This window comes from Anomaloglossus baeobatrachus, chromosome 7 (genome assembly GCF_048569485.1).
Source record: "Anomaloglossus baeobatrachus isolate aAnoBae1 chromosome 7, aAnoBae1.hap1, whole genome shotgun sequence".
Lineage (NCBI taxonomy): Eukaryota > Metazoa > Chordata > Amphibia > Anura > Aromobatidae > Anomaloglossus > Anomaloglossus baeobatrachus.
This window is the reverse complement of record NC_134359.1, coordinates 276,562,372-276,588,833: the sequence shown is the minus strand read 5'-3', so window position 1 is coordinate 276,588,833 and position 26,462 is coordinate 276,562,372. Positions and strand designations below refer to the sequence as shown.

General features: G+C 46.0%; 2 protein-coding genes across 3 annotated transcripts in view; one reads left to right on the top strand and one right to left on the bottom strand.

Moving 5' to 3' along the window:
* Positions 1 to 26,462, top strand: part of LOC142245472 (uncharacterized) — a 361,830-nt gene that overhangs the window by 144,926 nt on the left and 190,442 nt on the right.
* Positions 21,800 to 26,462, bottom strand: part of LOC142245457 (uncharacterized) — a 75,475-nt gene continuing 70,812 nt past the window's right edge. For both annotated transcript variants that reach the window (XM_075318176.1, XM_075318177.1), the window contains exon 4: positions 21,800 to 24,193. In XM_075318176.1, coding sequence (XP_075174291.1) covers positions 22,644 to 24,193 — 1,550 coding nt within the window. In that variant the 3' untranslated portion in view covers positions 21,800 to 22,643. The remainder of the gene's footprint in view (positions 24,194 to 26,462) is intronic.

Genomic DNA, 26,462 nt, shown 5'->3' with positions numbered 1-26,462 from the left:
CGCGCATGCGCAGGTGATGCACTGCGCGTGCACGGCTTGCGTTCCACACACCCGACTTCCTGAGTTCCACAAACAGGAAGCGTGTTAGTGGTCACGCCCACACTTCCTTTATAGACTCCCACACGCCGGTTACAGCACGCAGGACAGGAGAATTTTACACAGACCGCACGCCCGGCTCCAGCACCGTATTGTAAGTAATGGCAGCCGACCTTTTTCCTACTCTGCTTTATATTCTATGCTTCTTATAAGTTTTGTGCCACTCTCTCATGGCAGGTTTTGGCCACAGTCCCCTCCGGTCCTACCGGTGATATCGCACACCTGGCTACCCCATTAGGTAACTACCACCACGGATCCATTCTCAGTTTAGGCAGCATAACTATTCCTTTACTACACATGGACCCATTTTACAATTATGACATTTGTTAATATATCCCCGCATTGTATCACTAATTGTGGAGTGACCATAAAGCTTTACATATGTATACTTGTATTATCTAATATACAATTATGTGCTTAGGGCTCGAATTTATTATTCTCCCACCACGGCTTTATTCATTTAAGAAGTTCATACCAGTGGCATACCGACGATAACCATACTACTGAGCCAACCGGGATCCCAGTATACCTGCGGTAAACATTTATGGGTTTCTACTTATTACAATTCAGATGTTACTAATGTACAGTGATATCTCGTCCCCTGATACGAGTTTTACGTATTCTCATTATAGCATAGCACTGAAAACGTAGCGTGCCCTTATTGTCTTACCAGACGACAACTTAATTTACCTGGTGCCACCGTATCGGCTATGGTGAGTGGCGTCTTTTACTATTCAGCCCCCTTTTTTTTCCCCCCTACCTAATACTCTCTGAACACATGGAATATTTTTACTCATATGTAATTTCCCTATACCAAGGTCGTTGAGCCCACCGAGCCCCTTCCAAGGTCATAGTTCATTATATATAACATACGACTGACAGACCCGCGGTCCATATATATTGCCACAGAATCTATTTCAGGTATCTATGACCCCAGGCAGCTTTACCACACTACCATTATATATTTACTAATATACCTGTTTTCCATTGTAGCATATTACTGATGCTGAGTGCACACGCATATTGCTGAGAATGTACTTCATTTGACTCCATACTACCATATTGTTATGGTGAGTGGCCTCCGAGACCCCCTGGGCTTATTGTTGTTATTATGACTCTGACTCTACTCATTTTCCTATCCTTTTTTTCTCTCTTTTGCTTTTTTACCTCCTTTCTACTAGACCTTATTCCCTTACATACTTTTCAACTTGGTCGGCTTACCAATTGCTTCACCACTATCACGCCAGCACCTTACACACGGCCGTCTAGTCCCTGGACTAGTCCTTATATTTATGTAGAGATATCTATGCCTTGTATCTTGATACATTTTGTTTATACCATTGAGGGCTTTAAGGGTCTCATCATGTGACAATGTTTGTTATAATATGATACGCCGAATCTCTACCTCTTTATTTTTTCTTTGTCTTATTCCAATATTGTTGGTTATTATATGTCATATGATCAGATTTTGTTTATATGATATTGATCATGTTTTGTTTTTGTTATTATGTTCAGATAATGTCCGGTCTGACGAAGGCTTAAGGCTGAAACGTCGACTTTTCGGACGAATCATATTACGCATCCACCAATTTAATTTTGATCAATAAAGATAAAATTTGCATATCTAAACCCATTGACTCTTTTCTTGGGAGTAGTAGTCTGCTGGGAGTGTCTGTATACTTAGCTCCATGATTGTGCAAGATTTGTGTTTTGTCATGCTTGGTATTATTCAGTGCCTCATCTGTATTAGTGTTTTTTGGATCCCAGTAACATCTGAGTGCTGGTAAATTGGGGGAGAGGTTTAGTAACCACAGGATTTTTCCATATCAATAGTGGTGGTATTTTTTAGGGTTTTTACGGCTGCAGACAGTTGCTCTTTCCTATTCTTTTCTATAAAGATAGTTTGGGCCTCACCATTGCTGAACTCTGTCCTTTCTGGCTTTATATTGTGTTCTTCTATATCACTGTAGCCTTTACATGTGGGGGGCTATCTATCTATCTTTGGGGACTACTCTGAGGCAGATTAGCTTTCTTATATTTCTATCTGTGAGATTATTTAGTTCTCCGGCTTTGTCGAGGCGTCTGGGTCATCGCAGGCACGCCCCACGGCTACTGTTAGTTGTGTGTCAGGATTAGGTCTGCAGTCCGTTAAATTTCCAGCCACTCTGTTACCTTTTGGGATTCCGCATTATTTGATCCTCCCCGTTCCCTGAATCAAAACAGATTTGCCTTTTGGCCTCCAAACATGGTGTGTATTATGGCATCCAAAGAGATCAATTTTGTTCTCATCTGACTAGACTATATTCTCCCAGGATTTCAGAGGCTTGTCTAAATGTTGTTGAGCAAATTTTCTACGCTCTTGATCATCCTTTTTGTTCAACAATGGAGTCTTGCGTAATGACCGTGCATACAGGTCATGGAAGGTGAGTGCATTACTGTTACGTCACCACCGGAGTCCACTCCAGCGACTTCTGCTCCGATCACCAGGCGACGCCGTGTTCCTGCCGTGGATGGTGCTGGTGATGGGAGAGGAGTTGATGCCAGCGGCACCGGTGGGCGCAGGCTCCGATCATCCACTGGGCTGGGTTATCTTGGGATCTGCAGTACCACTAGCTAACTGTGGGTGGCGTGTGTCTTCCAGCTGAAGTTGCCAGAGTTCAGCTACAGCCAATGGGAAGACACCACAACCTTCTTAGTTCCCCTCCTGTCTGCTGACCTCTGCCAGAGATAGTTCTGATTTCCTGACTCCTGGTCCGCCCTATTCTGTTTTGTGATTCCTGTGTGCTGACTTCTGCGTGTTTTCTGACTACCCTTCTGCCTGCTGTTTTTGTACCTCGCTGCCCGATCCGGATTTGACCTCTGCTACGTTTTCTGGTTTCGTCCTTAGCTGCCGATTCTGTCCCTGTTCTGCTATTCCTGGTTTGACCCTGGCTGACGACTACTCTCATCGGACTGCAGCCTTCCACGGGTAGTGATCTCCAGGGCCCTGTGTAATTCCAAATCCCTGTATGGGGTTAAAGGGTTTCAGGGTTCTGGGGGTCCTGCTTGGTGAGTGGCTTCCCTCTAGTCTGTCCATTACATCCCACCTGAGCCTGTTGATCCAGGCAGGCGTTACAATTACTTATTGTTTTCTTTGAAACAATAGTACATACTGATTCAAGATCTTTCTGTAGCTCTCCACAGGTGGTCCTTGGCTCTTGCCAACTCTTCTAATAATTCTTTTCACTCTTCTGTTTGACACCTTGTGGGTAACAGCTGGTCGTGGCTGGTTTATGCTGAAATTATGTTCTTTCCATTTCTGGATTATGGCCCCAACAGTGCTCACTAGGACCTTCAATAGTTTGGAAAAATGTGTTTTGTAACAATATGGATGTGGAGACCTTGAGAAAGCTTACTAGTTTTACACATCATAAGATGTTTCTTGTGTGGCACCTTGGTAATGACATCTATTTATAGGTCATTTGTTGAACCAGCTGATAAATTGTTTATGTAAGTGGCAGGATTGTTTTCTAATTACTGATAGATTTCAGTTGGTGTCATGTCTGTAGAAAGGGGCGCGAGGTGGTACACGTGGGCGAAGGATTCCTTCCTATAAGTGCCTGGACCCTCTACAGAAAAAATGTTCCTGGCTGGGTGTGTGGATAGGGGATTGCTGTTCATACCTTTCAGGAGGCCACATGATTCCGCTGTTAGGGGCAGGCCAGGACCAGATCATGGAGTCAACGAAGATGGAGGCTGATAGTTCTTATTAAACAACAGTCTTTTACTTAACAGTTTCTGTAGGAGAATTATACACAAGATGTAGCGGATACATTTCTTATCGAATGTTCATTTAGCACAAAGCACCATTAAACTTCCTCAAAATTCATCTCAGTTGTTCCTGTCCTGATTGTTCCCAGACCTTCTGCCACCACTTAGGTTAGCATAACCGAATGGCACATGAAAGTCATTCTTGTCCGTTCCATGTCCTCCCAGTAACAGGAAGTAATAACTCTCTCGGGTCTACCACACAGGACTACATACTCATTTCACGTTCAACACTGTTCCGGCTTGTTACCTCTCGTCTGTCAGCTACTTTGGACCTGCTACTAAGTGTCTGACTCTAGTCCCTACCCACAAGGGTCATATTCAGTTCCTTATCAGTCTCAGGTTTAATGGCTGATCTTTGGTCTGGGTTACAATTACCCTCCTTGTTCCTGTTCGTTCTTTCACGCTACTCTTGTTCGATCTCAACGTTGCAGCCTTCACAAGTAACCTGCAGAATGCGGCCAAAACACGACTCGACGGACTGTAAGTCTGTCCTACTCACTGGTCGTTCCCTATCTTAATTCTAAAATGGAGTCTGTCCTTTCCCTAGGGACTGGCTCCTATTCCTGCGGCTAATCCCACAGCTTAACTATTTCTTGCCCTGAAGTCAGTTACCGGGCAACTTATCTTACCAAAACATCCTACATAACCTTTTACCTATATTCTTATAATGTCCGGCCACTAGATGGCAACTTTACTTGCAGACACTATACATCATTATACTATATTGCTTAACCAACACTGCTACATCTATACATTATACTACATCTTATGCATTCCTATACCTTACATTACTTTCCTATGTAACATTTTTTATCATACATACAGTATATATTTAAAGGGAACCTGTCAGGTGCAATATGCACCCAGAACCACGAGCAGTTCTGGGCGCATATTGCTAATTCCTGCCTAACCGTCCCTGTATCTAGTAGCATAGATAAATGGATCTTTAGAAAAAGTATTTCTAAAGATCCTCTCTAATATGCTAATGAGCGCAGGGACTAGTTGCAAGGGCTTTAGTTCCTGTGCTCATTCCGCCATGTTAGCATGTTAGCACACCCACAGGGGCATGCTAACATGCTATTCAATGCACACTGCCTAGCATCACCAGCAGTGATGTGCGTACCTGTGTCCGCTCTAATTGCTTCAGACGCTGGACAGTGCACATGATGAGAAGTCCCCGGCAATTTCGGTAATGCGCATTAGACTTCTCTGAAGCCAGTACGCATACACCCGGCTTCATACTGCGCATGAGCGGAAGTGACGGGCATTCATCAGCGGTGACAGCGGACACAGGTACACGCATCACCGCTAGTGATACTGCATTGGATAGCATGTTAGCACAGCGATAAAAAGTATTTTAGTGTTTGATAAATGCCAAACATTTAAAAAAAACTATATAAATCTGGATTCGCTGCAATCGCACTGACACAAAGAATAGAACTGTCTAATCTACTTATACTCTACAATGAATGGTGTAAAAAAAAGTGATTCTTGACCTGCTGTTGATTTATTAAGTCTTCCTCCCAAAGATCTCAGTAATACTCGGCTTATATCTATCCTGCTCTCTGAGCTGAGCGCTTACACCAAGATTTGCGTGTAAATCTCTGAAAAACATGATTCAGACAAAACCCCTGACAGAAGATTCCCTATAATGAGACAGAGAGAGTCATTTTGGACTGTGTCTGCCTATAATTCGAAGGGGGCCATCTTTTCAGCGATACTTAAAGGTGCGGTCAACCAGTTTTGTGCACTTTGAAAAAGGACACCGCTGAATAGAGGTCAGACGGAGTCTAGAGAAATGCTGCTGTCTCATTATAGTGAATGGATCCATCGGGGTGTCATCTGATCAACGTCTTTTGGAGATTTAGATGGAAACCTTGATGTAAATGCTCAGCGTAGAGCACAGGATAAATGTGATCCAAAATGTTATGTAAAATGTTTCCAATAAAAGCTTCAACTCTGGGCACAACAATGTATTGTGTTGTGAATGTTAGTTATGTCTTGGCTGCTGGGAGGCTCCCTCTGGTGGCCAGGAAGGGTTTGGACAGAGACCAGGTGGGTTGTGCAGTGGGTGTTTCCTTTCCTAACTCTCTGCTTATTTAAGTCCTGGTCTGATTGCAGGCTGTTGCCGGATGTCAGTTGTACTTGTATCTTTAGCCTGCTTGATCCTGCTTTACACCACATCTTCCCCAGATAAGTGCTTGCTCTTTATTTATTGTCTGGTTCTTTGTTTATCTGGGTTTGTCATTTTGCTATGGTTATTTTCAGTTTATTTGCTTGCAGGGATTTTCCCCATTAGTGGATTGTTGAGGAACTCCCTGCAGTTGTGTGTGGAGTATAGCTCCTTTGGGTCCATGTGTTTATGGTTTGTTGAATTTGTTATAATTCTTGTTTTCTGTTCATTGGTATGACAAGGGCACCTGGCATAGGACGGAGTTCAGATCGAGCGATCTGAGGGCCTTTTTGTACTATCAGGAAGTTGGTATTTTGTAGGGTTTTTCTCTGGCTACCATCAGACCCTTTCCTGTCTTTTCCTATTTTAGTCAGCGGGGGCCTCACCTTTTGCTAATCCTGTCATCTACCTGTGTATTGTGTTTTTCCTATATCACCACAGTCTTTGAATGTGGGGGGCTTGCTATTCTTGTCTATTTTCTGAGGCAGAGAGTTATTCATCTTTCCTACCTTTAGGATAGTTAGTTCTCCGGCTGGGTTCGCGGTGCACAGGATGTTAGTTCACCCCTCGGCTACTTCTAGTTGTGTTGGTTAGTAAGGGGATGGCGGCCAGATTAGTTGCCAACGCTCTGGTCACCTTTTTGCCAATGATTTGTGGTGGTCTTCCATGGTTCCGGATCATAACAGTATTGGCATTACAATGTATGGGCACTACAATGTACGGGCACTACAATGGCAGATTTGCAATTTTCACTCAGTAACTTCCACTGTGTGTCTGTTTCTGGAAAACAGCCATGGAGTCAAAATCATTACACCTGTATATAATTTTCTAAAAGGGTGTAGTTTCCAAAATGGGGTCCCTTGAGGGGAGATTCTGCTCTTCCAGCACTTAGGGTCTCTGTATGTGGAATGTGAAAGCTATTCTAGCAAAATCTGTGCTCCAAGAGTCAAATACCTTTCCTCCTGAGTCACACCATGTGGTTAAGCAGTACTGTACTGCCACATGTGGAGTATTGCCATGTTTAGCAGAAATTGCGTGACAAATTTTGGTGCCACTTTTCACCATGTAAAATATAAGGCTAAAACAAAATGTTTGTAGTAAAAATATAATTATTTTTTCTTCAACGCCCAATTGTATAAAATTCTCTGACACATCTGTCAATATGATCACTGCACCCCTAGATGAATTTATTGAGAGGTGTAGTTTGTAAAATCAGGTCACTTCTGGGGGTCCTGTTGTTTTGTCACCTCAGGGGCTCTGCCAATGTGACATGACACCTCCAAACCATTCCAACAAAATCTGAACCTCAATATAGTGCTCCTTCCCTTATGAGCTTTGTGCCTCAAAAGTAGTTTGCAAAAACATATGAGGTATTGACGTAATCAGGAAAAATTGCACAGCAAAATGTATGTTTCATTCTCACCAGCTACTATTGTGGAAATGAAAAATGTGGAGCTAAAGGTACTTCTTTTATGGGAATTTTTTTTTTATTTTCATGGATCAATATTATAAAATTCTGAGAAGCACCTAAGGGTTTAAAGTGCTCACAATACCTTTATATAAATTCCTTGAGTGGTGTAGTTTCCGAAATGGGGTCACTTCTGCAGATTTCCATTCTTTAGGTACATCTGGGGCTCTGCAAATGCAACATGGTGTCCGCAATCTATTCCAGGCAAATTTGCGTTCCAAAGGTCAAATAGCGCTCCTTCCCTTCCAAGCACAAACAGTATTTTTTCACCACATATGGGGTATATACATACTCAGGAGTAATAGGACAACACATTTCATGGTGCATTTTCTTCTGTTATTCTTGTGAAAATGAAAGATTTGAGGCTAAAGCAATATTTTTTGGCAAAAAAGTAAAATTTTCACTTTTGTTATTTCAACATTGCTGTGAAGCACCTAATGGGTTAATAAACTTCTTGGCTGTGCTTTTGATCACTTTGAAGGGTGCAGTTGTTAAAATGTCATGACGTTTGGGTATTTTCTGGCCCCTCAAAGTCTCTTCAAATGTGATGTGGTCCCTAACAAAATTGGTTCTATACATTGCGTTGGAAAAAGACAAATTGCTGATAACTTTTATTAACCCATTTGAAACATACAGCGTCTTGCGAAAGTATTCGGCCCCCTTTAACTTTTCAACCTTTTCCCACATTTCAGGCTTCAAACATAAAGATAAAAAATTAAAATTTTATGGTGAAGAATCAACAAGTGGGACACAATTGTGAAGCTGAACGAAATGTATTGCTTATTTTAAACTTTTGTAAAAAATAAATAACTGAAAATCGGGGCGTGCGATATTATTCATCCCCTTTACTTTCAGTGCAGCAAACTCACTCCAAAAGTTCATTGAGAATCTCTGAATGATCCAATGTTGTCCTAAATGACTGATGATGATAAATATAATCCACCTGTGTGTAATCAAGTCTCCGTATAAATGCACCTGCTCTGTGATAGTCTCAGTGTTCTGTGTTCTGTGTAAAGCACAGAGAGCATCATGAAGACCAAGGAACACAACAGGCAGGTCCGTGATACTGTTGTGGAGAAGTTTAAAGCCGGATTTGGTTACAAAAAGATTTCCAAAACTTTAAACATCCCAAGGAGCACTGTGCAAGCGATCATATTGAAATGGAAGGAGTATCATACCATTGCAAATCTACCAAGACCCGGCCGTCCATCCAAACTTTCATCTCAGACAAGGAGAAGACTGATCAGAGATGCAGCCAAGAGGCCCATGATCACTCTGGATAAACTGCAGAGATCTACAGCTGAGGTGGGAGAGTCTGTCCATAGGACAGCAATCAGTCATACACTGCACAAATCTGGCCTTTATGGAAAAGTGGCAAGAAGAAAGCCATTTCTCAAAAATATCCATAAAAAGTGTAATTTAAAGTTTGATACAAGCCACCTGGGAGACACCAAACATGTGGAAGAAGGTGCTCTGGTCAGATGAAATCAAAATCGAACTTTTTGGGCACAATGCCAAATGATATGTTTGGTGTAAAAGCAACACAGCTCATCACTCTGAACACACCATCCCCACTGTCAAACATGGTGGTGGCAGCATTATGGTTTGGGCCTGCTTTTCTTCAGCATGGACAGGGAAGATGGTTAAAATTGATGGGAAGATAGATGGAGCCAAATGCAGGACCATACTTGAAGAAAACTTGTCAGAGTCTCTGCAAAAGACCTGAGACTGGGACGGAGATTTGTCTTCCAACAATGACAATGATCCAAAGCATAAAGTAAAATCTACAATGGAATGGTTCACAAATAAACATATCCAGGTGTTAAGCGGGCTTTACACGCAACGACATCGCTAACGAGATGTCGTTGGGTTCACGGAATTGATGACGCACATCCTTCATTGATAGTGACGTCGTTGCGTGTGAAACGCACAAACGACCGTTATCGAACAAAATTACTCACCTAATCATTGATGAGTCGTTTTAATCCCAATTATCGTTGCTGTTGTAGGACGCAGGTTGTTTGTCGTTCCTGCAGCAGCACACATCGCTACGTGTGACACTGCAGGAACGAGCAACATCACCATACCTGCGTCTGCCCGATATGTGGAAGGAAGAATGTTCCGCCCGGTCATCTCTGCCCCTCCGCTTCTATTGAGCGGCCGCTTAGTGACGCCGAACGAACCTCCCCCGTATAGGAGAGATTGTTCGGCGGCTACAGCGACGTCGGTGAAGAGGTAATTGCATGTGACGCTGCCGTAGCGATATTGTTCGCTACGGCAGCAATCACCCCGTGATGCACCACCGATGTGAGCGGGTGCTATCGCTCGTGACATCGCTAGCGATGTCGCAGCATGTAAAGCCCACTTTAGAATGACCAAGTCACAGTCCAGACCTTAATCCAATCGAGAATCTGTGGAAAGAGCTTAAAACTGTTGTTCACAAACGCTCTCCATCCAACCTCACTCAGCTCCAGCTGTTTGCAAAGGAAGAATGGGAAGAATTTCAGTCTCTCGATGTGCAAAACTGATAGACACATACCCCAAGAGACTGCAGCTGTAATCGCAGAAAAAGGTGGCACTACAAAGTATTAATTTAAAGGGGATGAATAATATTGCACGCCCCAATTTTCAGTTTTTTTATTTTTTACAAAAGTTTAAAATAAGCAATACATTTCGTTCAACTTCACAATTGTGTCCCACTTGTTGATTCTTCACCATAAAATTTACATTTTTATCTTTATGTTTGAAGCCTGAAATGTGGGAAAAGGTTGAAAAATTCAAGGGGGCCGAATACTTTCGCAAGGCACTGTATATTAAAAAATATGTTTTAAAATTGGTGCCAATGTAAAGTAGACATGTGGTAAATGTTATTTATTAATGATTTTGTGTGATATATCTATCTGCTTTAAGGTCATAAAAATTCAAAGTTCAAAAATTGCATTTTTTTATATTTTTTTTTTCATAACAATAAAAATACTATCAACAGAAAATCGACCACTAACACGAAATATTATATCTATGTTACTAAAAACAGTCTCAGAATCACTGGGATCCATTGATAAAAAAAATTGTTTAAAATAACTGAAGTCCTCAGTGGTTGATACCTTTTAATGGCTAACTGAAAAGATGGTAATAATAGCAGCTTTCCATCCATTGAAGCGTTCCAAAGTTATGACCACATAAAGTGACAGTGGTCAGAATTGGGAAAAAAAATGGCAGGGTCATGAAGACAAAAACAGGCTCTGGTGCGAAAGGGTTAAAGAGTATCTGGTCTGAGATCAGAGAGAACCTGAGAAAGGCGCAGGGTAGACAGTCACCCTTGGCTAACAAAAGACGTAGTGATGGTTCAGGATTTAGGGTGGAGGACAAGGTTTGGTTATCCACAAAAAAAGGTTACCTATGCAGGGTCGGACTGGGCTGTCTGGGGCCCACCAGGGGAATTGACTCTAGGGGCCCACCCTACGGCTAAATATAAACACCCATTAGCGTTATCCCCGTTATTGTGTTGCTTTGTCTCTATACACAGGCGGCTCCTGCACATCTATATTGTGCATCATTACTGGGATGTACAATTACAGTAGTTTGCAGTAATGGGGTCTTTGGTGAAAACAAGTTATCACTGATCCACAGGGTAGGTTGGTGATAACTTATTGATTGGTGGAACCTGATCAGTGGAAACCGCACCGATCCGAAGATTGGGGAACTTTTTGCAGCAGCAGGTTGGGTGTGTGACCGTAGCTCCATTCATCCTCTTTGGCGCGATCAGATAAAAGCAAGCGCAACACTCGCAGCCGCTGAGGGAATGAATGGATCAGGGGTCGAGTCAGACATGAGCTCCAGTGTAATGGAGATAAAAGCTGCACATTTTGCCGATCAGTGCAGGTCCCAGCAGTCACTCCCCACTGATGAATAAGTTATCACTCATCCTTAGGCCTCGTTCACACGTTCAGTATTTGGTCAGTATCTTACATCAGTATTTGTAGCCAAAATCAGGAGTGGGTGAAAATACAGAAGTGGTGCCCGTGTTTCTATGATACTTTTCCTCTGATTTTATGGCTTCTGGTTTTGGCTACTGGTTTTGGCAGAGGTAAAAAACTCATTGAATACTCAGTGTGTGCACGTGGTCTTAGAAAAGGTGATTACTTGTTTTGACCGGAGAACCTCTGTATTTGCTATAGTGTAATAATCACAGGACAGAGAGGGCTTAAACATTCAAGTATTTAATTTCTATTGGAAATAATTTCCCCCATATAGAGAGAAAAAGTGACCTCCATACACAGCACAATCCACTATACTAAAACCAATAATACCACATACAAGGGAGAAATACCGCCACACCGTGACCAGACCACATATTACCACCAAACAGTGACCAAATACTGCCACACTGTGACCAGACAACATATTACCACCAGTGACCAAATACAGCCACATACAAGGGAGAAATACCACCACACCATGACCAGACCACATATTACCACCACATAGTGACCAAACACAACCACATATAAGTTAGAAATACCGCCACATCGTGACCAGACCACAAAGTGACCGAATATTACCACATAAGGGAGAAATACCGCGACACTATGACCAGATAACATACTGCCAACACATAGAGATCAAATGCAACCACAGACAAGAGAGTAATACCACCATACCATAATTAGACCACATAGTAACCGAATATTAACACATACAAGGGAGAAATACAGCAACACTATGACCAGACCACATAATGACCATATAATACTTGTCAGGGCCAGGCGGTCGGGCAGACCCAGGAGGTGGATCCACTGGGCCGAACTCTAAGATGGTGGTAAGGAGTCCGGTAGCTGAAGCACTATGGGCAGCAGAACAGTCCGTGCAAGTGAGTGTAACGGAGAAGTCCCTGGGACCACGGAGTCACAGATGGTAGTCCGGGTGACGTAGCTCAGGTTCGGAAGCCGAGATGATGTCAGGCGGGGTCCGGAACCTTTGGAGCGAGATGACGGGTCACCGCAGGGATCCGAGATGGTACGGACTGTCAGATGGCAGACGGACAGCGTGCGGGGTTCGGGATTCAGCAGGACCGGATGCCGAGGCAGGATCAGCTCTAGAAGAGAGATACGTGAGTATGGCAAGGAGACACAAGGAGACCTGACTCCTAGCTTGGAAAACACGAAGATCAGGCCCCGCCCCCTTGGACAATAAACCCTTATATACCCTGTACCTGTTTAGCTTCATTTCCTGTTAATGGACGCTGGCCCTTTAAGAAAGGGTCAGTGACCGCGCGCGCGCCCTAATGCGCATGCGCGCCGCCCGGGTGCCAGAAGCCAGGGAAGGAAGCTGAGAGGAGGACGCAGGGGAGCCGGCCAGGGCCTGGGAAGCCGTCGGACGCCGGGATCGGAGGCCAGGGAACCTGGGAAGGACGGGCACCGGAGGCTGGAGAGCGGGGAGCGTGGCAGGTGAGCCGGGGAGCGGGGCTGAGGACCCGGGGAGCGGAGCAGAGGACCCGGGGAGGGGAGCCGAGGACCCGGGGAGCGTGACAGTACCCCCCCCCCACGCCCCCCTCCCCGCAACCGGGACATGAAGGCACGGATCAGAGGAGTGCCCACGTTCTCCCTGGGCTCCCAGGACCTATCCTCAGGACCATACCCCTCCCAGTCCACCAGGAAGAACTGTCGGCCTCGAACAGTCTTCATGGCCACGATATCCCTTACCGCATAGATGTCGTCCTCAGCAATAGGAGGAGGAGCCGGACTGGCAGCAGCGGAGAAGAGACCAAGGAAAACCGGCTTGAGCAGAGAGACGTGGAAGGAGTTTGGAATCCGCATCGTGGCCGGAAGCCTCAGTTTGTAGGAGACCTCATTGATCTTGCTGAGGACCTTAAACGGCCCGATGTAGCGAGGACCCAGCTTGTAGGAAGGTATCTTCAATCGGATGTACTGGGAAGCAAGCCAGACCAGGTCACCAGGAGAGAAACACGGAGGGTCCAGGCGCCTCTTGTCGGCGTGTTTCTTCATCCGCTGGGAAGCGCGCCCAAGGGACGCCTTGACAGAGTCCCAAATGGTAGCGAAGTCACGGGCTACAGTATCAGCAGCAGGGACATCCGAAGAAGGGGATATAGGCAACGGGACGGAGGGCTGAAGTCCGTAAACGACATGGAAGGGAGATTTGGAGGACGACTCACTGATGTGGTGGTTATGGGAGAATTCAGCCCAAGGCAGAAGCGTGGACCAGTCGTCGTGATGGGCGTTGACATAGTGACGTAAGAAGGAGGTCAAGATTTGATTGACCCTCTCCACTTGGCCATTAGACTGAGGATGGTAAGCAGAAGAAAAGTCCAGAGTCACTCCCAGATGTTTGCAGAGCGCCCTCCAGAAGCGGGAGGTGAACTGAGTTCCCCTGTCGGACACGATGTGGGATGGAAAGCCATGCAAGCGGAAGATGTGATGTATATAGGCTTCCGCGAGTTCCTGAGCAGAGGGCAGTCCGGCCATAGGGACGAAGTGAGCCATTTTGGAGAACCGATCCACCACGACCCATATGACTGTGTGCCCGGAGGATAATGGCAAGTCCGTAATAAAGTCCATCGCTATGTGTTGCCATGGAACTGAGGGTATAGGCAGAGGCAGAAGACGGCCATATGGCAGGTGCTTGGGCGTCTTGTTCCTGGCACAAGAGGAGCAGGCAGAGACAAAAGCAGCGACGTCCGTGCGAAGGGATGGCCACCAGTAATGGCGTACAATCGCACCCCATGTTCTCTTCTGACCTGCATGACCGGCTGTTTTTGAGGCATGACCCCAGTGTAAGACTTTTTGCCTGTCGGTCTCAGAGACATAGGTCTTCCCGGGCGGTATCTGGGCCAGGGTGACAGGAGCCACTGGAATAATCTTGCTAGGAGAGATGATAGGTTGGGTACTCTCTTCCTCCTGCTCCATGGGCATGAGAGACCTAGACAGGGCATCAGCGCGTACATTCTTGTCCGCGGGTCGGAAATGGAGCTGGAAATCAAACCTGGCAAAGAATAAGGACCACCTGGCTTGCCGTGGGTTCAGTCGCTGAGCGGACCGAAGGTATTCCAGGTTCTTGTGGTCCGTGTAGATAATCACGGGGTACACTGCTCCTTCCAGGAGGTAGCGCCACTCCTCCAGAGCCAGTTTGACCGCCAATAGTTCGCGGTCACCGATGGTGTAATTACGTTCAGGCGCTGAGAAGCTCTTGGAGAAGAAACCGCAAGTCACCATCTTCCCGGAGGAGGACTTCTGCATGAGCACTGCTCCGGCTCCTGAGGAGGAGGCATCCACCTCCAAGGTGAACTGGCGGTTTAACTCCGGTCGGTGGAGTACAGGAGAGGAGGCAAATGCTCGCTTCAGAGAGCAAAACGCGGCGTCGGCCGCAGGTGACCAGTCCTTTGGATTAGCCTCCTTCTTGGTCAAGGCGGAGAGAGGAGCAGTCAGGGCAGAGAAGTGAGGGATAAACTGGCGGTAGTAGTTGGCGAATCCCAGGAACCGTTGGATTGCCTTCAGTCCAGAAGGGGGAGGCCAGTTGAGAATGGAGGAGACCTTCTTTGGATCCATCTGCAGCCCTGTACCCGAGATGATGTATCCCAGGAAAGGGAGAGAAGACTGCTCAAAGACACACTTCTCATATTTGGCGTAGAGACGATTCTCTCTCAGTCTTTGTAGAACCAGCTGTACGTTCTCTCTGTGGGTCTGGAGGTCCGGAGAGAAGACAAGGATGTCATCCAGATAAACTACTACACAGATGTAGAGGAGGTCCCGGAAAATGTCGTTCACCAATTCTTGGAATACGGCAGGAGCGTTACACAGACCGAAGGGCATTACGCAGTATTCATAGTGCCCATCGCGAGTATTAAACGCGGTCTTCCATTCGTCCCCAGAGCGGATACGAACTAGGTTGTAGGCACCCCGAAGATCCAGTTTGGTGAACACACGGGCTCCTCTGAGCCGGTCGAACAATTCGGGGATGAGCGGCAGGGGGTACTTGTTTTTTATGGTGATCTGATTCAAACCCCGGTAGTCAATGCATGGGCGTAGGTCACCCTCTTTCTTCTTAACGAAGAAGAAGCCTGCTCCCGCAGGAGAGGAGGATCTCCGGATGAATCCCCTTGCCAGGCTTTCTGTGATGTAGGTAGACATGGCCCTGGTTTCGGCTGGAGACAACGGATATATCCGTCCTCGAGGTGGTGTTGTTCCTGGGAGCAGGTCGATGGCGCAATCGTAGGGACGGTGTGGCGGAAGTACCTCAGACTCCTTCTTGTCAAAAACGTCTGCGAAGGACCAATAGGCCGAGGGCAGTTCCGGTAGGTTCTCTGGAACCGGAGGTCGTCGGATGGGTTGTATGGACTTCAGACACCTCTCATGACAGGCAGAGCCCCATCGGGTGATTTCGCCAGTACCCCAGCTGACTGATGGTTCGTGTGTCCGCAACCAGGGGAGGCCCAGCAGGATTTGATGGGACATGTGTGGAAGGACGTAGAGAGCGATGTTCTCGGTGTGCAGGGCACCGATACGCAGTTCGACCGGCCTGGTGACCCAGGAGATGGTATCAGCGAGGGGTCTCCCATCCACAGAGGCAATCACTAGGGGCTTATCGAGTAGAGTAACAGGCAACTGGTACTTGTCCACCGTGGCCTGCTGGATGAAATTGCCTGCTGCTCCAGAGTCGAGGTATGCCTCAGCCGTGAAGCGCGTCTCTCCCGCTGACACTTGCACGGTCCACATAACCGGGTCTGAGAGAGTCCCAGCACCTAGGGTGGCCTCTCCTACCAACCCTAGGCTTTGGAGTTTCCCGGCCTTTCCGGACAGGAGCGTAGGAGATGTGTGCCCTCTCCGCAGTAAAAGCAGAGACCCTTGGTGAGCCGCTCTGCTCGACGTTGTTCAGACCGCCGTACTCGGTCAATCTGCATGGGCTCGTGGACGGGAATCCCAGCTGTTGATGACTGAGGTACGGAGGGCTTCTGTGGAGGAGAGGAATGCCGTACCGGACGTCTCTCACGAGATAGCTCTTTGGAGCGCTCCTGAAAACGAATGTCCACTCGAGTTGCTAGGGCAATCAGGGCATCTAGGGTGGAGGGCACGTCACGACCCGCCAACTCGTCTTTGATGCGACTCGAGAGTCCTTCCCAGAAGGCGGCTGTTAGGGCCTCATTATTCCACCCGAGTTCTGAAGCCAAAGTGCGGAAACGGATGGCATATTGGCCTACCGTCAGTGTTCCTTGACGTAAGCGGAGAAGGGATGAAGCAGACGCAGAGGCGCGTCCCGGCTCGTCGAAGGTGCTGCGAAAGGCCTGCAGGAACTCTTGAAGGTCCTTGGTCATAGGGTCCTCCTTCTCCCACAAGGGATTCATCCACGCCAGTGCCTCGCCCTCTCGGTGAGACATGATGAAGGCGACCTTGGCTTGATCGGAGGCGAACAAATGTGGCAGCTGCGTGAAATGAAGGGAGCATTGGTTTATGAAGCCCCTGCAGGTCTTGGGATCTCCGGCATAACGAGGTGGTGAAGCCAAACGGAGTCGGGAAGCATCCGAAGAGGCTGCCACGGGTGCGGGAGCCGTGGATTGACTAGTGGAGGCCCGGAATGTTGAAGGCGTAACTGCCGCTTGTAACGTGTACAGGCGGGTGTCCACGGAAGTCATAAAGTTCAGCATGCGGGTCTGGACTTCACGCTGGCGTTGGAGTTCCTCTTGCAAGGCCGCTAGTGCTGCAGCGGGATCCATGGCCTGATCTTACTGTCAGGGCCAGGCGGTCGGGCAGACCCAGGAGGTGGATCCACTGGGCCGAACTCTAAGATGGTGGTAAGGAGTCCGGTAGCTGAAGCACTATGGGCAGCAGAACAGTCCGTGCAAGTGAGTGTAACGGAGAAGTCCCTGGGACCACGGAGTCACAGATGGTAGTCCGGGTGACGTAGCTCAGGTTCGGAAGCCGAGATGATGTCAGGCGGGGTCCGGAACCTTTGGAGCGAGATGACGGGTCACCGCAGGGATCCGAGATGGTACGGACTGTCAGATGGCAGACGGACAGCGTGCGGGGTTCGGGATTCAGCAGGACCGGATGCCGAGGCAGGATCAGCTCTAGAAGAGAGATACGTGAGTATGGCAAGGAGACACAAGGAGACCTGACTCCTAGCTTGGAAAACACGAAGATCAGGCCCCGCCCCCTTGGACAATAAACCCTTATATACCCTGTACCTGTTTAGCTTCATTTCCTGTTAATGGACGCTGGCCCTTTAAGAAAGGGTCAGTGACCGCGCGCGCGCCCTAATGCGCATGCGCGCCGCCTGGGTGCCAGAAGCCAGGGAAGGAAGCTGAGAGGAGGACGCAGGGGAGCCGGCCAGGGCCTGGGAAGCCGTCGGACGCCGGGATCGGAGGCCAGGGAACCTGGGAAGGACGGGCACCGGAGGCTGGAGAGCGGGGAGCGTGGCAGGTGAGCCGGGGAGCGGGGCTGAGGACCCGGGGAGCGGAGCAGAGGACCCGGGGAGGGGAGCCGAGGACCCGGGGAGCGTGACAATACTACATACAAGAGAGTAATACCGCCGGATCATAATCAGACCCCATAGTGACCAAATACAACCACATACAAGGGAGAAATACCGTGACACTATAACCACACCACATAATGACCAAATAACACCACACATGAGACAAATATCAGCACAACATGACTAGAGAACATATTACTACCACACAAGGACATATAATACTACAATAATGATCATGAAAACTAGAACACTAATAACACTAATATTACCATCAGTGCCATTATACACAGGAGCTCTGTATATAGTGAACAGGTAATACAGTGATCACCAGTGACATTATACACTGTATACAGAGCTCCTGTGTATAGTATGTGTGTGTACATGGAATACACTGACTTACCAGTGACGTCTCTAGTTGAAGTTATTCATCTTCGCTTTTCTTCTTCATCCGGCGCTGACCGCCATCACTTCTTCCTGCCATGACGCGACGCTACTGAAAATAACAGTCACCTATAGCCGATCACTCCCAGAGCACATTCCTCACTATTTCCCCAATTTATACACTATGTCAGACTCTTGTTCCCCCATTGGAGACAGTATCCTCAAAATTAACTTATATTTTATCAGTAACAATGTCCCCTAATTTGCCCCAACAGTAATTATGCCCCACGTGCCACCATAAACTAATAATGTATGTCCCTCATCCTGGCCCCTTTTATTTAATAATGTCTGGGGAAACAAGTGGAATGAGAAGGGGTTGTTAATTGCTTCCTGCACAAAATATCCCCCCACACACTGCTCCTCTCCAAAATAGCCCCACAATGTGCCCCTTTCCATAATGTCCTCCAAAAATTTGCCCTTTCTATAATATCTCCCCCATACTAAATCCCTGTATAAATTCCCCCCCCTCACTCCTCATTATACTATGCTGACTTCCACAATCCTTGATGCCTCATAATGTCCCCACTGTTCTATTATGTCCTCTACTGCCTTATAATGTCACCCACTGCCCTATAATGTCCCCCACTGCACTATAGTGTCCCCCACTGCACTATAATGTCTCCCACTGCACTATAATGTCCCCCACTGCCTTATAATGTCCCCCACTGCCTTAGTATGTCCCCCACTACCTTATAATGTTCCCCACTGCCCTATAATGTCCCACACTGCCCTATAATGTTCCCCACTGCCCTATAATATCCCCCACTGCCTTAATATGTCCCCCGCTGCCTTATAATGTCCCTCACTGCCCTATAATGTTCCCCACTGCCCTAAAATGTCCCCCACTGCCCTATAATATCCCCCACTGCCTTATAATGTCCCCCACTTACCCATCATATGCTCCATAAAGTCCCCCACTGCTCCTTAATGCCCTTTGTAAAATAACACTGCCCCTCCCCCACCACAGCCCCTCATGTAAAATTATTGTATATCTTCGGTTCCTTTGGAGCGCTTACCTGTGCCTGCGCATCCTCCTCTTCCTCCTTGCAGCTGTGGCCCTAGTGATGATGTCGGTGCAGGATTGAGGCGCGCTCCTCTGCCTCAGTCCTGTGGCGTCCTCCTCCTCTGTAGCCCCGGTGATGACGTCCCATCGCGTTGAGTGGCTGAGCAGCGCTGCTCTGCCTCCTGTCACCGGCCGCACTGTACAAATGTATGCGCGCCTGAAAGACGCGCATACATTTGAATACCGGCGCAGGCTCCAAGTCCTGCACACCTCATCGGTGCAGGCCTGGGGACTCCTGCAATGCACCGCTAGGACCTTTGGTGACTCACATGACACACGTGATGTCACTAAAGGTCCTGCAACTGCGGAAGCTTCAGTGATCGTACAGAACTGGTACGATCACTGAAGTTTATGATTGAAAGGCTGGGGGCCCCTCAGAGCGTGGGGGCCCTGGATGAGCTGCCCAGTCTGCCCACCAATAAAGGCCAGCCCTGAGAAACAGGCGGCCCCACGGCCCTGTACAGACGCCTTGCACTATATAACACACGTGGGGGGAGGGGGACACTGAGGGCCCGGGGCCTACCGGGGTATCCTCCGCTACCCCGGTGGGCCAGACCGACCTTGGACCTATGTGATATGTATAGAGGGTCGCGGCCTCCCTAAATACACACAGTATGACAGTGCTACAATTTTTAATTCCATTCTACATTATTTCTTATGAAGCATCTAAAGGGTTAACAAACATTATTTAACCAGTTTTGTATACTTTTGTGGGGTGCTATTTTTAAAATGATATCCCTTCAGGAGAATTTCCAATATAAAGGCCCCTCAAAGTCACTTCAAAACTGAACGGGTCCCTAAAAGAATAAGTTTTGTAAATTGTCCTAAAATAATGAAAACTTTCTGCTAAAATGTTAACCTTTGTGATAAAGTAAAGCATTATGCTGACATAGTTGACATAAGGGAAATGTTACTTAATTTTTGTTGTACAGTATAGCTCCTTGGTGTACGGGACGGGTATACCCAAAGTTTGAATATTCCAAAGTTTTTTTGTCAAATTTTTTAAATAAAAGCAAAACATATTAATTTAAATTTATTACATACATAAAATACAAAAAACCTGTTACGGTTGGGGACGATTGGGGCGAAACTAATGACAGCCCAATCACCACCCGAGATCCTCCGGGCAGATGACAAAGCCACTAGGAGACAGGTGTACAGACACAACAACTACAGAGATATATATATGAGGAACCGGTGGTATTAGCTTCACACCACTGCACACGAGATATGCCCTGTTACAGCACAGGCAGCTACTGTATATATAAAAGGAATCAGTGGTGTTGCTTCACACCACAGCACAGGAGATGTGCCCTGTTACAGCACAGCTATCCTGACTGAGCAACCGGTTCCCACTGCGGAGCAACCGCCTTGCTGAACCCGGTTGCCGCCGGTGCACTACCAGCCCTACGCTGTTTCTACCTAGGCAGCTCACTAACAGCACCAGCCTACTGCTGGCACTGCCCCAACCTATCTGCCGTGCCTCTAGGTACCGACAGCTTACTGCTGGTCACCCACACAGACAGATGCAGTGGGACCTCTGCGCCTAAGCCCTGACACTAGCGTTAACTGTGCACAGTACACCAGGCACAAAAACACCCACACTAGTTTGCCACAGGCACTGCAGACTATAGAATAGTTTGGTGCAATGGCCGCTCACAACTCAGCCTGCTGACTGAGCCACACACACAATGCAAATGACGCTCGCACGCCAATGGGCATGGCCTAACGTCTTTTATGGCCTAAGCCTTGCGCCAAGCCAAATGCCATGTAGCAATGGCACCGGTAGCAGCCATACAATGGCCGCCACGTCACTGCTGACATCATGGGGACCAATCAGCGACCGCCACGTCACTGATGGCCAATCAGTGGCCGCCACATCACCAGTGACGCCCATGACCGCCAATCAGCGGCCACCTTGTCATTGATGACGTCACGCGCAAGCGCGGTAGCGGGAATGCCGCACCTAGTGCCTGGAGAAGTTGCGGGAACCCACGCATGCGCGGTAGGGCGAACCGGGCACTTAGGCTCAGAATGACGTATGATCCTAGCTGCCTGACGCCTCTCAGCCAGATGCCTCAAGCGACGGACAGGTTGCGCTGCGGAGATGGCCGACCCCAATGCAGGAGACAAAGACGGGGCCGTATCGGCTCGAGGCCCAGGGGAACCCCGAACCGTAACAAAACCATTCTCAGTTGACTGGGATATGTTGAAAAATTCCATTGTTACTCCCACAAAAAAAGTAACACTTCAGATTTGAAAAATTTTGCTTGGTCACTTGGGATTAAAGTGGCTTCTTCCCAGTGTGAGTTCTCTGATGTCTAACAAGCTGTGATTTCCTAATAAAACCTTTCCCACATTTTAAACATGAAAATGGCTTCTCTGCTCTGTGAAGTATCTCATGATTAACAATATCAAATTTCCTAACAAACAATTTCCCACATTCTGAGCAAGAAAATGGCTAATCTCCTGTGTGAATATTCTCATGTACAGTAAGTTGAGTGTTCGTATTAAAACATTTCACACATTCAGAAAATGAAAATGGCTTCTCCCCTGTGTAATTTCTCTGATGTCTAACAAGAGATGATTTCGCCGTAAAACATTTCCCATATTACATAAATTTAAAAAAGACATAAGTCCATCTAGTTTAACCTTCCTCCACCAGTTCTACATTTTGTCCCTAAGTCATTTATAATAAACAATGTCATGTGTACTGAGGACATTATCCAGCCCTTTTTTAAAAGCCGTTATAGTATCTACCATTATTACCTCTTGTGGTAGGGCATTCCACAGTCTGACTGCTCTAACTGTAAAGAACCCTTTCCTATTTAGCTGCCGTAAACACTTTTCTTCCACTCGCAGTGTATACCCCCTGTTCATTAGTATTGTCTTTGGAAGTAATAAGTTATGTCAGTCCTTTTTATTGACCACACATGTATTTACACATATAAATGAGATCTCCTCTGAGACGTTTTTTTCTAAGCTAAACATATCTAACTTTTTCAACCTCTCATCATATGGGAGGCCTTCCATTCCTTGTAGTAGTCTAGTTGCCCGTCTTTGAACTGACGAACTTCTGAATGTCCTTTTTATTTTTTTTTTTTATTTCATTCGGAGCATGAAAATGGCTTCTTTTCTGTGTGAATAAGCTCATGTTTAACTAGCATTCTTTTATATGTAAAACATTTCCCACATTCTGAACATGAAAATGGCTTCTCTCCTGTGTGAATTTTCTGATGTGCAAAAAGATTTGGTTTATGTGTAAAACATTTCCCACAGTCTGAACATGAAAATGGCTTCTCCCCTGTGTGAATTCTCTCATGTGTAAGAAGAGAAGATCTTTCTGTAAAACATTTCCCACATTCTGAACATGAAAATAGCTTCTCCCCTATGTGAATTTTCTCATGTGTGAGAAAATGAGATTTCTGTTTAAAACATTTCCCACATTCTGAGCAAGAAAATGGCTTCTCCCCTGTGTGAATTCTCTCATGGGAAAGAAGATTAGCTTTTTTAATAAAACATTTCCCACATTCTGAACATGAAAATGGTTTCTCTCCTGTGTGAATTCTCTCATGTATAACAAGATTACTTTTCATAGTAAAACTTTTCTCACATTCTGAACATGAAAATGTCTTCTCTCCTGTGTGAATTCTTTCATGTAAAACAAGATAAGATTTTGTAGTAAAACATTTCCCACATTCTGAACATGAAAATGGTTTCTCTCCAATGTGGGATCTCTCATGTTTAACAAGTAGTGATTTATAAGTAAAACATTTCCCACATTCTGAACATGAAAATGGTTTCTCTCCTGTGTGAATTCTCTCATGTATAACAAGAATACTTTTCTTAGTAAAACTTTTCTCACATTCTGAACATGAAAATGTCTTCTCTCCTGTGTGACTTCTTTCATGTGAAACCAGATAAGATTTTGTAGTAAAACATTTCCCACATTCTGAACATGAAAATGGTTTCTCTCCAGTGTGGGATCTCTCATGTTCAACAAGTAGTGATTTATAAGTAAAACATTTCCGACATTCTGAACATGAAAATGGTTTCTCTCCAGTGTGGGATCTCTCATGTTTAACAAGTAGTGATTTATAAGTAAAACATTTCCCACATTCTGAACATGAAAATGGTTTCTCTCCTGTGTGAATTCTCTCATGTATAACAAGATTACTTTTCTTAGTAAAACATTTCCCACATTCTGAACATGAAAATGGTTTCTCTCCAGTGTGGGATCTCTCATGTTCAACAAGTAGTGATTTATAAGTAAAACATTTCCCACATTCTGAACATGAAAATGGTTTCTCTCCTGTGTGAATTCTCTCATGTATAACAAGATTACTTTTCATAGTAAAACTTTTCCCACATTCTGAACATGAAAATGGATTCCTTTCACTGTGGAATCTCTCGTTTACAACAAAATTTGATTTCTGAGCAAAGCATTTCCTATATTCTGAGCAAGAAAATGTTTTTTTCTTAGTGGTCGTGCTTTTATTTTCCACACTTCTTCTGTGATTTTTATTGCGTAGTGTCTGTAATGAGAGTACATCTGTGGTGTTGCCATGATCTTCATATGTATCTTGTGTGATGCTACAATCTTCTGCTTTAAAATCTGGAGCTATCGGTTGTCCTTCAGGGCTGCTGGTACAGTCATCTGCCAAGAAGAAAACTGATTTATTTTTTAACAAAATAAACTTAAAAATTATATTAATCTAAATATGAAGATTCAAAATATAAGAAAAAGTAAAAGTAAAAATCTCCATACAAATTGCAAGGTATGTAGCAGTGTTCTATGAATAACTGTTTTATATGATGTGATGATAGCACAAAGAATCAATTTTACTAATCTTCATTCCCAATCATTACCCAGTACAAACATCAAAGAATAAATCATTTGTCACTGAACGCATATTTTATGCTAACATAAAAATTATCATTTGATCTTTAAACAGAAATTGTTCTGCAATAATAAAAATGTATGAGAGAATGAAAACAAACCATCATTGCTATATCAAAATGAAAGCTAACAAGCCCCGATCAACTTCCTATATCATTAATGTAATGCCCTTACCAACGTCCCTGCACTGTCCTGTCCCCCTCCTTTGTCAGGGATGCCGACGCTCTCACCTTCCCGGTCGCTCAGCAGTGGATGCTCCATCCGCGGTCCCTACCGTCGTGACCTTGGCTCTGCACATGCCACACAGGCCTCCTGTGAGTGCTCTTAGGGCGCCTTAAGGGAGGTGACTGGGCAGTGAGGTTTATACGTTGCCAGTTCTCAGTACCTAACATTTCTACTTCTACATCGTACCATGTCGGCAAAGTCTGCTATATCGGGCGCTACTGCATCGTACCCATCAGCCATGTCTGCTATATCAGACGCTGCTGCATCGTATCTTATCGGCCATGCCTGCCGCATCAGCCATCCCGGCTGCTCGTACCATATCAGTGACTATCCGTGTCTACACCAATGATGCCAGCTAACACAATACCATTCTTCCCGAGTGGGACCTGGTTACCACCTGCAATGCAACACCCTCACCTTTAGAGGCTCTGGTGAAAACATGGTGAGAAACCATAGTCAAGTCCCTCTAGGTTTCCTGTTTGCTGTGGCCCAGTGGGTCCACTCCACGTTCCCACCAGCGAGCATTACAATCAATCAGTTATATTCTTCCTATGTCGCTCGCTTTCAATCTTTAGGAAAAGTAGAAGGTTGTAGCAGTCATCATTCTCTGAGCAGTGACTGTTACAGCTCCCTACACAGCCTCAATGACTGTTACAGCTCCCTACACTGCCGCTATGACTAGAAGTGAGTAGCTACAGGGAAAAAATAACTTCATTTTCTCCCTTTAGCAGCTCTTCCAGTAAAACAGACTAACGTAAGTTATATGTTATCTTCAGATTACCACTATATCTGCAGGAAATAGAGTTTTTGTACCTGACAGTGCTGGACACGCTCACATTGTGCTCATGTCTATGGATATGCTCAGGAGTCAGTGCTATTATGTGGCTTTTGTCTCACACACTCCCTGACCGCTATATGCACAGCGCAGAGTGGAGGAGCCATATAGTGGTATACGAGACATCATGGTATTGGGTCAAACTCCTGGCTGTGACTATGACGCAATGTTTGTTTTTCAAGCTTTACCTGGTTCTGTATATCAAATAGGTAATATTAATAACATATTACCTATTAATAATAGTAATATATTAATAACAAGAACCAAGTGACCCATATTAAAACCACAAGTAGCAGGGGTGCTAACAATTCGATATGCCTATAGCTAATAGTATGCCTAAAAGGTTGAATAATGAATAAACAAACGGATTATTAAATTATATATTGTACCTGCACCCTATTTAGAACATTTGTAGCACACCCTACTACTGCATATTAAGATTGATCAACTCTCACCCTCCCAGGGGGCAGGCTTCAGGCCCGATATAATCCTTTTAACGGATCAGGGTTATATTTAATGAGGAACTGGTGGCAGTTCTACCGAGCTGGCAGGGCTTTGTTTTACTGGGGCTAGTGAAAAGGGTCTCCCAGCCTGTCAGGGTTGTGAGCAAGCATGGTGCTACGCCGGAGATTGCGTGGCTCACCCTCTCTCCCTCACAATGCCTGTGTGGAAAACTTTGCCAAGCTAACCTACGTATCCCCAGGGATTGCGGAATGTCACGTGTTGACAGAAGTGACGAGACCGTATCGTGTGACCCAGACATATTAGAGATGTCAGTGCGGGGTGGGAGGTGTGGTTCATCACATGTTGGCGACAGAAGTGGTATGTCTGTGTGGATTTAGAAGCCTGGTTGCCCTTTTTGTGTCCTTCTGAGAGGAAGAAGAGAGCATCGGACTTGCGCAACGGCGCTGTTCTGGAAATGTAGATCCGCAGAGCCCTGACGAGATCTAGAGTGTGAAGGGCTTT